General features: G+C 36.7%; 1 protein-coding gene across 1 annotated transcript in view; it reads left to right on the forward strand.

Moving 5' to 3' along the window:
• The window catches only part of LOC140165930 (EF-hand calcium-binding domain-containing protein 6-like), a 44,369-nt gene that overhangs the window by 8,994 nt on the left and 23,146 nt on the right, over positions 1 to 12,229 (forward strand). Inside the window, 10 exon segments of the mRNA XM_072189272.1 lie at positions 1,069 to 1,272; positions 2,298 to 2,416; positions 4,770 to 4,894; positions 5,867 to 6,015; positions 7,462 to 7,572; positions 8,440 to 8,510; positions 8,513 to 8,559; positions 9,788 to 9,958; positions 10,210 to 10,445; positions 11,959 to 12,126. Coding sequence (XP_072045373.1) covers positions 1,069 to 1,272; positions 2,298 to 2,416; positions 4,770 to 4,894; positions 5,867 to 6,015; positions 7,462 to 7,572; positions 8,440 to 8,510; positions 8,513 to 8,559; positions 9,788 to 9,958; positions 10,210 to 10,445; positions 11,959 to 12,126 — 1,401 coding nt within the window.

Genomic DNA, 12,229 nt, shown 5'->3' on the forward strand with positions numbered 1-12,229 from the left:
GTGCAGTAGTTGTAGTCCTTGCCCCTATAATATACATATCTTACTTGTCACTAATGCGCTATAATTTTTGAGAAAAATTAAAAAATAGGCACAAAATTGGGCAGGGGTGTAGTACCCCCTTAAACCTATGATTAAAGTCATGATACGTTTGTCACCCAGACAAGGTGTAGCATGCAATGCGCTTTCATTTAAAATCAACACTACCCCTGTGGAAGATTTTTGAAATATCTTCCACAGGGGGAGTATGAATTTCAAATGGAATGAGCACATTAAACAGCTCCATTTGAATTTCCTACACCCTCTAAGAAAGATTCAACCTGAATCTTCCACAGAGGAGGCTGAGTTTCAAATGGAGCTGCCTAATGTGTTCATTCCATTTGAAATTCATACTCCCCTGTGGAAGATATTTCCAAAATCTTCCACAGAGGTAGTGTGGATTTTAAATGTAATAGCCCAATGTGTGGTATACATTCTTTTTGAGAGGCAGCCTGTAGTCCATGTAGGAATATCAATTTGCTTAAGGGGTGGGGTATGAACGTTTGGGCAGTATTTATTGTGGGACCTGAGAGCACATCAGACATATCGAATTGTATTCTGAATACGAAGAATGTCCTTCTGATATCAAATAATTTTGATTTTTTGAAATTCACAATGTAATACACATTTTATGGCAAATGATTAAAAATTGATATTTTTGATATGTAGGTGGGATGAAAAGCCGACGATCAATTGAAATTGCCCCTATAATATACATATCGTACTTGTCACCAATGCACTATAATTTTTGAGAAAAATGCAAAAATAGGCACAAAATTGGCCAGGGGTGTAGTACCCCCTTAAAGATGTGTTTTCATATATCATGTCTGCCCATTCATGGACTCAAATGCACTATAAACCAGTATTTTTATCTTTGTTGTACTTGGTTTTATATAATATCCACATTTAAGAACATATGTTAATTATTCTGAAGGTATGCTTTCCAACTATGAGAAGCAAAAAGTGAATTTAATAAAGAAATTTCTTTCTATTTGCTGTTAATTTGTTATATATTTATTGTCATACCATCAGATATAGCTACACCAAGTCACCACAAGACATGGGCATCGATGTCATAGAACGTCAACTAAGAGAGAAGATTTCAGCAAATAGTAAGAACTTTGTGAAGGCTTTGCACCTGTTTGATTACAACCGTGATGGAAGGATACAGAAGCATGAGATGAGGAAAGTGATTGAGAATTACGCTTTCAGGATGACAGACGAACAATACGACAGGTGAGTTAGTGTTAATAATTAAATCAGGATATCCTACACCAGGGGTACATAACAAGGCTGTGTCTTAGCCAAAGATCATGTGCAGTTATAACCTCATCCTCAATTTTCAATGTAAAACTGTTACTACTAATAAGTTTGAAGTATTTCTAGGAGTTATTACATGTTGTAAATTTTTTATCTGTTTTATCATTTTGCCATTAAAATTGCTCCATCTAAGATGTACTATACATTCGTAAGTATGATCTAATTGATCTTGTATTGATAGACTGGTATTAAAAGATATGAAATGGTGTAAAACATGATACGTGGTGCATCATTTTCATTTTATGATGCAAAAATATTTGAATTTTGTTGATGTGCAGTTTGTGAAACTGCATGATGTTCTTCAATCAGGTACACAATATGTTAAAGCATTATTTGTGGACATCATACATTAATGTGTAAGAATGAATATATACATCCATTAAAGGGGCCACCTTACTTGGTCAGTTCACCACAGGAACTGACTTACACCTGTTACTTTGATGACAGACAAAACAGAATTTACATGGAAACATTTCAACTTTGACTAATTACCTAAGGAACTTGATCCAAAAGTGAGATGACCTCTGTAATGATAACAATATGTGATGCAATCAAGCAAAATGAGTCTGATGTCGATCAAAATCAAAATTCAGTTTTCAATCTCATTATATGAGCCATTTTCAGAGCTTTTATTTTGCTAAAAACCCCATCATAATATTAGACGTATGGTTTCAGAGATATGGCCATTTTAGGGTTGCTCAGAACAATAAAATACAAAGGAAGTTGAATACTATTATTGATTATATCTCAAAATCAATATTCCTGACATCCGCCTCATTTTTCTTGATTGCATCACATAATGATTCAAAGCTTGATGGTCACTATAAAACTGATATTTTTCAGAAATTGGTTATGTAATTATTTTTTCTACAATTTTATTTCTGTTATAATTTTTTCTACAATTTTTTCTGCAATAATTATTTTACTGCTATTTTCCACAGATTATGGTCGAGGTATGACTTTCATCATAGTGGAATAGTCAACTACCAAGAATTTTTGCAGAAGTTGGGTGTCAATGTAACCAGGCATGATAAGAACTTTCCAGAGTCAACTAAATTAAGTGAGTTGGTAACTTCTACCATAAAAATAAAATATCCTGGGGCAGCAAGAGAGAACAATGCTGGTCACTGATTACTAGTCCCAGGTTAATGAAGAAATAAATAAAAAAAATGAAATAAACTAAATCATACAAAAAAATTAATACATGTAAAAAACTATTGAAGATGAGAAACTTGTTTTAGCACTTTCTTAGCCACAAGAACCATGAGACCTATGTAGTTGTGAGTGCATGTTTTTGTGTTCACGTAATGTTTTTCTTTTATAAAGCGATGAGCTTACGTAATGGTTCTATATAAGTCCCATTAAGTTAGTGAAAAATGAATCCTTGAGTCTTTAAGGATACATGATTTACCGACAAGTGACTCATTTCGGAATGCGATCATGAATTTTGAAGAAAAAAAAGTTTCCACAGGCTTCCTTTGATTACGCGTCTAGCGCTTTACCGCTCAGCCACGGTGGCAGTTGAGTGGAGGAGTGATGTAATGATAAATGATAAATCTCATAATGCCATCTTTAGCCTTTTGTTTACTAAAAAAGACGCGTTTTGTAAAGATAGATTAGCCGTTTTATGCATAAAGAGCACTAACGTTTGGGAAAGGTTTCAAACAAATAATAAAGACACTGATGTGATGATGAAATTGCATAAGTCGGGAGATATCTGCGTCGCAATGTTTTGTTTTGGTTTTAGGAATTTGACCTTAAAATTTACGACTTCATGACATTATCATTCGAAATCAACAAAAGATATTTCAACAGTATATGGCCCCATTCTTTCTCTAGAATGTTTTGTACATGTATGTGAAATAGCTTCAACATTGGTTCGCTGCATAATGGTAAAAACAGCCTTGACCTAAAAATGGCGAGAGGTATCATATTTACGGATTCAGGCTAAATTTAAAATTGATATAAAACGTTTGTTTTTTGATCGATTACAAAAATTAATTTTTATCATATAAAGAAATTGTGTCTGGCGTGAATTACACTACAGTTTTTATTCTTAGGGCTCTTTGATTCCTTTAAATAATTTTTTTAATGATAGAGTGACTCCCCTGGCCCTCTATAATTACGCACAAAAGATCGAGTCCCTTAACAGATTTAATCTTAGATACACATGTGTAATCAAAACAATCATTACACTCCTTCCAAGTCTCAGCAGGGTCATTATGTGATTGTTGATGCGCATGCTATATGTTCATTGAATGAGGTACTGATATTCTATATCATGATTCAATTAGCTAATCAGAATTGCATTAGACTGCCACCCTCATTGTTGATGACTGAAAAATTAAGCGTTAAAAATTGTCGGACTTTAGCAACAGATTCTGGTGATCTGAGACTGCCCAGTTGTGTCCAAATTTATCTTTTGACCGTATTTTTTATTGAACACATTTATTTAGAACTTCAAAGCATGATCCTGTCACCTTGATCTCTTATGTGAAATTTGTTAACACTTTACCATTTTGAATTGAAAGAAATACATATGGGCTATTCCATTTAAAATCCACACTACCCCTGTGGAAATTTTAGTTAAAGTCTTCCACAGAGGGAGTATGAGTTTTGAATACAACAGACAATTGGTTAACTTCCATTTGAAATACTCACTCCAGTTGTGGAAGATGTAGGTAAAGCCATATTACAGGGGAGTATGGGTTTCAAAATAATTAACCCTGACCAATTACATTTGAAAAACATACTCCCTCTATGGAAGATATTTCCAAAATCTTCCACAGGGGTAGTGTGGATTTGAAATGGAATGGCCCATTAATACACAGGCACCGATAGGTAGAGTGGTTATTCAGTCGTCACTACAAACATTACACAAATACATGCGCAGTGTAGACAACAAATGATTTAGTCTAGATCCCCCTTTTGTAAGTACACACTTCATTGGCAGAAGAGTAAAAGGACTCTTGGGTGAAGAATTTGGGACACACTGTCATAAATAGCTGTTTGAATTTCCTTTAAGGAAGCATAAGGCTGAGCAAACTGATTAAAGTAAATGTTTGCCTAATGGCGCCCCTGGGCTCCTTTGCCTTGGGGTAAATTTCATGTACAAATAGAGAGCTCCCTCCTCTAAAAATCCCAACAAGAATTAAGGGTACATGCCCTTATTTGCTGGTGGGATTTTTATGGAGGGCACTTTTAGTTTGTGTCTAAAATTCCAGTTATGTCAAGAGAGCCCATAGCGCCATTAGACGAACGTTTACGGTTTGTGACCATAGTGTTATATTTGTATATTAAAATGTGTAGAAGTACAAGGAACATATGTAGTGTAGCTTAGCAAAGTACTGCATGTATGTAGGGGTGTCTGTGTGTGTACATCTAACAACTTCTTTAAAACTTTGTTTGTGTAGAATCTCACACACAGCGTGTTAATGACCGGAGAAAACAAGTGGAACAAATGGCGGTAGTAAATCGTACTGATGATGCTGTCAGGGGACTGAATTATCAACAAATTGAAGCTGAACTTAGGAAACGAGTAAGTCTATAATTATTATTCTAATGTTAAATGAGTGAATGTTCTTAGTCATCCAGTAGTTTCAAACAGAGTTTTGGAATTGAATCTAATACTGGCAGTGGGTCAATTGCCTGATGAAGTCTGGTGGTTCCAGACGCAACGTAGCAAAAAGTTGCAAAAAAGTAAGTTGCAGTATTAGATTCAATTCCAAAACTCTATTATTCTAATGTGGTTACTATAGAAATGTATATTTTCTGGTATGGACTTGAAGTACCATGATTATGATAATAATTAAGTAAAAAGTTTTTGATATTTTTATTCTAATGTACACTTTGTTTCTCATATCAGAAAATATTAAACAAACAGCATGAAGTTGAACCATTTATGTTCTTGATCAGTAAACATGCAAACATGATTTATGATGCATATCTGCAAGACTTTTAAAGTAGTTTGATGTGATCATTTATTAATTTTTCTAACAATAAACATTAAATAATGTTGAATTCTAGACCTGGACAATGCCAACAGCTATCATACTAATACACATATATTTGAAAGCTATTTTTAAGTTAGATTTTTGATTCTATATCAAATTTTTCATCTTTTTCTGCTTTTTTGTGGTAATTTTTATTCTATAAACTGTAAATTTTGTGCTAATTGAGGGCGCTATTTACATATATTTTAAATTTGAATTAGCCAAATAATATGACTTATTCCTTACATTTCATGGCAAAAAGTTTTCTGAAAATTTCCTTGCCATTTGTTAGTATTTTTTCTGATGTTCTAATACCATTATACAAGTGTCTACTCCTTGTAAAGATGTAAACAAGATTTAAGATAAATAGCACCATCATTGTTCAACTTTTCTTAAAAATGACATAGTTTTACATTACATCAAACAACCGTGGCTGTCAATTGTCTTGCAAGTGTCGTTTTATAATTTAAAGAAGGTATAATTTCTAATAACATTTTAATTTTTCTTTATCGTTTTAGATGCGTGAAAACTATGTGAATATAAAGAAGGTGTTCTTGGCATTTGATGCTAAAAATGATGGTTATGTAACGCTAGAAGATCTGAAAAGTATCCTGAATAATTTTACGGTACCTATGTCAGATCAGCTCTTCTCTGAAGTCATGGACCAGTAAGTGCACAATGTTTTTGTTTTACTCTAGTTAGTAGTAGACTCCTAACCGGATGATCTTACCGTTTCCGATGTTGATTATGATACTTCTTGCACGCTTCCTCTGCATGTGACGCAGGGACTACGAGACATACCTGAGAGTCCCTGAAATGGACCCAGATGTCGCCAAGCGTCTGCTGCTCACGGCCAAGATGCGCGGATCCTACTCCCGAATTGGGAGGAGGAGCTGAAACTCATTGACAAGCGCTTGCGCTTTGATACAAGTCGAACATCTTGGCAGGCAAGTGGCGAAGGATCACAGGGCCACATCTGAGCTCTTCGTAAGGAGGCTGAGGTGCGCGGCAGACGCTTGGCGACATCTTAGGAGTCTATAAAACATTTCTGTTTTGGACTAGTTACTGATCATTGTTTGTTGATGAGTGTTGGTATTAGGAAGAAATACTGTGTTATCAAAACGGATATTCCACAAGCATTTGGTAGTTTACTGAACAGCATCTTATAGATGAGTTGACCTCAATGTTTATCAACAAAGGCAAGGGACCGGTATATCGATTTGCTTCAGTGAACCACATGCAACCACTACACTATTCAATAGCCTTATTGTGATGTGGCGGGGTTTTAAAAACACGAGCCCTGATCAAAATATGATGCGCGTGCATACTGCCGGGCAAAATACAATGAAAATTTTGATGATGCGTGCGCATACTCTCAGGCATTGACATCAGAAGTCAACTCATCTATCTCTGTACATTATAAAGGATTATGAGCTAGATCTTTTTGTGATTAATACTACATAAGCAGTGAGAGAAGAATAACACTCTTTTGCACTGATCAGTGTACAAGTCTAATTATTGACTTGAGAATCTTAGCAAATGAGGGGCCAGGTCCAGCTTTACTAAACATTACATCAAGAAATACAATATTTTCATGTGAATTTGATTTGAAAAGGCACTACAGGATGTTGATCAAAGAAGTACATTAATTGACATATGCAGGCCCGTATGCAGGATTTGGGGGGTGCTGATTTTGAAAAAGAGGACTTTTTTCCCAAGGGGGGTGATTTTGTGAAAAGTGGACTTTCTTTCCAAAATTTGGACCTTTTTGATGAAAACCTGTAAAACCTGATTTTTGAAACATTGGGACTTTTGGTACACTTTGGCAAATTTGGGGGGGCTGTTCGGCCACACCCTGCAGCCCCCCTGTGCATGGGCCTGGACATATGATGCCTCCCTTCATGTTTTTTTTTTATAGTTCTAATGATTGGCTGCATGCTCTTAGATTCAAATCAACTTTTCAAGCAGTTTCAACATTTTTTTCTTCTATTTGTAAAAGGTGTGACAACATAAATAAATAAATAGCTTGAGAAGAAAAAAGGTTGTACGCAAAAACCCTTTCAACATAAATGTTTTTAGTAAAATTAAAATTTTTAGTACATTTTGTTTTCAGTGTTGGCTTCAAAGCATCTCATAAGATTCCATGGGAACATTTTCTGGAGAAATTTCAAGAGCCAAGATTAGAGGGCAATGGTCAGACTATACCAATAAAGTGCAATCATAAGTAAGTATTCACAGCACGGGGGGTTGTGGGGGAGGGGTGCATGTGTGTATGGGGTTCATGTGTGTGGGGTGGGGGAGCGTGTATGTGTGTTTGTAAATACCTCCAAACGAGGACCTAAATATGGATACACACATCACAAACGAGGACACACCTCCGACCATGGACATCCTCGATCTGCTAGATATAACCAGGTCCACCTATAGGGGGTATAGGACGGGCCACGGTTGGAGAGGAAGCTGTCTGGTGTGTGGGGTAGGTCCACTGTGTGTCGATTGAAATCAGGTGTGTGGATCCTCGGTTAGATAGGATAATATCATTTACAGAATGAGGTCCTTGTTTGGAGGTATTTACAAGAAGGGGTGTGTTGGTAAATGCCTTCAACCAAGGAAGTTGACCAGAATACGAGTTTAAGGTCCTCGTTTGGAAAATCCTAGGTCCTTGTTTGCTTGTATGTGGGGTGCATAGTAATATGGTGGCAAATGAGGACAAATGCATGTTTTTCATATTTAAACCATGAACCTCTCTGCAATGGGGACCATCCTTGGTTCAAGGAGGTCTGCAAATTCATGTATAATGTATTTGTGAGATATGTCCTGTATCGTACGTTAGACATACTGTCCGCACTTGCTAGGTAAAATTTCATATTTATACACATGTACACCTTAAAAAATGGTGGAAAACATCCTCGGCATGTTAATTGAATACAAAAGTATTCGGCATCTAAATGAGGCTATAATTTATGACCTCATCAATAAGTCAATCTCAGTGAGTATGTCATTCAGTGAATTCTGAGTCAAGATCAAGATCATAGTCTTCTTCATCTCCATTCATTCTAAACTTGTACATTCCCATTTATTTATCACACAGGGTGAATCCAATCCGTGAAGCAGAAAACAGTATGCCGGCTAAGGAGATCTTAGAAATGCTTCATAAACATGTCAAAATATGTACCCGTCCATTAAACAGGCATTCCTTGCATTCGATGAGGTGAGTTGATCCAGAAATATTTATTGTGATATAGTGTGCCTCGGTTCAAGTTGAAAGTAACGCCATGTTGGATTTCGCAGTGGGTTTACTACTAGCAGTCAAGTTAGCTCAATCGATAAGGTGTTCAGCTATGGTGCGAGAGGTTGGGGGTTTGAACCCTGGTGGTGGCTTCGTATGTTCTTGCGGAAAATTGAGTTAGCTTGAAATTGCCCTGGACAAGGAACTTGTCTCGTTGTAACCCGTACGAAACTCGGGGAGCTGATCCTGGTTGCGAATGTCAATTTGTGGAATGTCTAGGGTGTGCGCTCTTGAAGCTGAAAAGTCCCTGAGTTGTTGTTAAATGGTTTATGGAATGATGTGGGGCCATAGTGGTCAGCGACAACCTGTAAAGTGTGCTGAGGCTTGTGGATCAACGTCTAGATGTTGTGCCTAGCACAAGGCCAAAAATCAACCCTTTTTCAACGTTTTTGGGGATGAGCATGCGTACCACTTTCGTATGCGAGTGACCCCCCGGGTGGATGTATTGTGTGATTCCTATTGTTTTCACTACAACCATTGTTTGTTGACTATACTCAGGAATGAAACTGAATGGGCTATTCCATTTAAAATCCACACTACCCCTGTGTAAGATTTTGGAAATAATGTTCCACAGGGGAGTATGTATTTTGATTGAATTAGCACATCAGGCAGTTCCATTTGATATTCATACACCCTCTAAGAAAGATTCAACCTAAATCTTTCACAGAGGGAGGGTGAGTTTCAAATGGATCTGCCTAATGTGTATTCCATTTGAAATACATACTCCCCCTGTAGAACATATTTCCAAAATCTTCCACAGGGGTAGTGTGGATTTTAAATGGAATAGCCCAAAGGACCCAATGTGTCATAGCAAAATTGTGTGTAATTTCACATGTCTGCTGCGTCCCATAACCAGGGGTCCCACTACACTGAGTTTTTGAGGTCTTTTAGCACAGTATAATCATAATGGACTCCATATTTTTATTTGAGACTAACATGTGAGAATTTGTGTCAAAAGACCCTCAAAAATTGTTTGGGACCCCATAATTTTCAAAATTTGCAGATTATGGGATCCAACGGGACTCCATAATATTTGGACCTCACAGGAACCCTGCCCATAACCTCCTGTAGTCGTATCGTCATGGTTAAATTGCAGAAATTGTGTTCTTTCTTATCATTTTCACATTTTGTTTTCATTTATATCTGACAGAATCGAGATGGGAGTGTCACTCGTAAAGAGTTACGCAAAATTTTGGAAAAGTTCACCTTTCGTATGAGCGATGAGGATTTTCACGAACTCTGTGCCAAGCTGGATCCAGATCATGTGAATTCTATAGATTATCATTCATTTTTAGATCTATTTGAAGAACGAGAAACAAAGGTATGCTTTGTTATTTATGCTTTTATCATTTGTAACCAAGGTTTGCTTTATTTTGAATCCAAAATATTAATATGATGCCTAACATAAAGTTGATAGTTGGGTGCAATATATGAAACCTATCATAAATTTGCAAGTCGTATGTTTTAACAATATCAAAATGTAAAGTCAACAGCTAAGATACAAAGCTTTATAATAACTCTATTTCCACTAGGGTTTCTTTACTATTGATACCATGTTCTGTAACATTACAGGAAGGACACAAGTGGTTAGACTCTGAGCATCGTTTTAACGATGTACCAGCTCCAGCCACACTAGCCTGGGACACCATAGAAGACATAGTAAGAGAGAAGATAGAAGAACAATGGAAACCAATTAGTAAAGCAATAGTAGCAGCTGACCCAGAAGGAACAGGTGCATTGTCTTATAGAGCACTCAAGAATATCATCGATAAATGTGTGGTGCCGTTGTCAGAAGATCACTTTGAAAAGTAAGTCTCGTTTCAAATACATTACATCACATGAAGGGGATGATGGCATTCAGAGCGCTTTACGAATAAAATACAATAGAAAAACAAGAAACATAATAGCTAAGCATAAGAGTTATGAAACAAGTATGTTTAAAAGATTAATGGAAGCACTTGACTGTGTTAGCTTTGGAAATTTGAGTTGGGAGATTGTTCCATGACCTAGGACTGCCACCGAAAAGGCTCTGTCTCCAGTACGGTGTCTTTGGACCTGAAAGTTGAGTCTGTGGCAAGAACAGGTGGCTACTGGTATGCCCCACCAGACAGTTGTTCATGTACTGGGGACAGAATCCAGTCAGTGACTGAATTGTAAACACAAAGGAGAGTTTTGAACTGCAAAGGGGTGATGTGACATGATTTTGGTTGTTGGTAAATCAGTTAAGCATGTTTGTTTTGAAGCTTTTGCAGACAATTCAGGTTACCTTTGTTTGATAGTAATAGCATTGAACAGAAGATTGCAGTAATTTAGATAAGAGATGATGAGAGATCTAACAATGTTAGCACATAACATCATTGTTAACATTATGGGGAATCAGTTATTGTAAAATAGTTATTGAAAAGTCCTTGAATTTGGAAAGGAGCTAGATATATGAACCCTGTAGGTACTTTTGGCCAGCATTTTTACCGGGACTTAATTATGTCACAAATCAGAAATTAAATGTAAGTCAAAAACAAAAATGTTGATATTTGTGGGTATTTTGCATTTGCAAATCTTGGTTCTTGAGAAATTTGAATTGAAAAATTTTAAATGTAGTGAAATAAAGTGGTTAATAGTTTTCTGTTGGGGAATGTAAGAGATAAGTCACTTATGATGTATTTAGAGAATAAACGATAGGAATTTTTATTTTGCCTATCCTCTACTGTGTGATAGGCGACAGGCAGGTCCAATATTTTGAGTAGTGGATGCCGGCGCAGCCGGTATCCACTACGATAAAAATATTGGACCTGCCTGTCGCCTATCATAGGTAGAGGATAGGCAAAATAAAATTTCCTATCGTTTATTCTCATTCTTAGTCAGTTAAATATTATTTTAATAACTGTAAACAAATTTTTAGAGCAAAAACAAAGTTACCGTCATAAAAACTCCCCTCATTATAAAATGAACGAAACTTGTTTACAACTTCACATATTCTGTTGCGCGTATTGCTAGCGCGTTTGCGTATTCCGCACTAGTCTGCGCATCCAGCGCGATACATACGCTGCAAGCACCTCTACACGCGTGTTACGCATTATCAAGACGCATGATGACGTGGGGTCGTCTACGGCCTGATAGACGGCACCCGAAATCATGCGATTGTCCAATCAGAAATGTGTCTACGAAGTAGACCACTCCCACTGACTAAGAATTTTAAATAAGAGGAATGGCATCATTTCTTAGACTGAAACATTCTTACTTCAAGAGCTGTTGGACAGAAGAACTGTCCCCCACTTACCTGATGTTATTAATGTACTCTTATGTTAACCTCTTCATTTTCAGGTTATGGAGTCAATGTCAGGAGACACCAGGTGGTAAAGTCATGATAGGAGAATTCCTTAGGAATCTAGGTGTAGATGTATCACCGGGAGATCTTGTTGGAACAAGTACAAGGATTCATGTGTTCAGTGATCTTGCAGAACAACAGCGACAGTTTGATTTGGACTCAAGGTAAAATTTCCAATTTATTCTATGATGTTTTCAAGTCAGGTATAGTCCAACCTCCCTTATCCAGACCTCTTTTATACAAATCTCTGTTATCCGGATGTTTGAC

Source organism: Amphiura filiformis, chromosome 12 (assembly GCF_039555335.1).
Source record: "Amphiura filiformis chromosome 12, Afil_fr2py, whole genome shotgun sequence".
NCBI lineage: Eukaryota > Metazoa > Echinodermata > Ophiuroidea > Amphilepidida > Amphiuridae > Amphiura > Amphiura filiformis.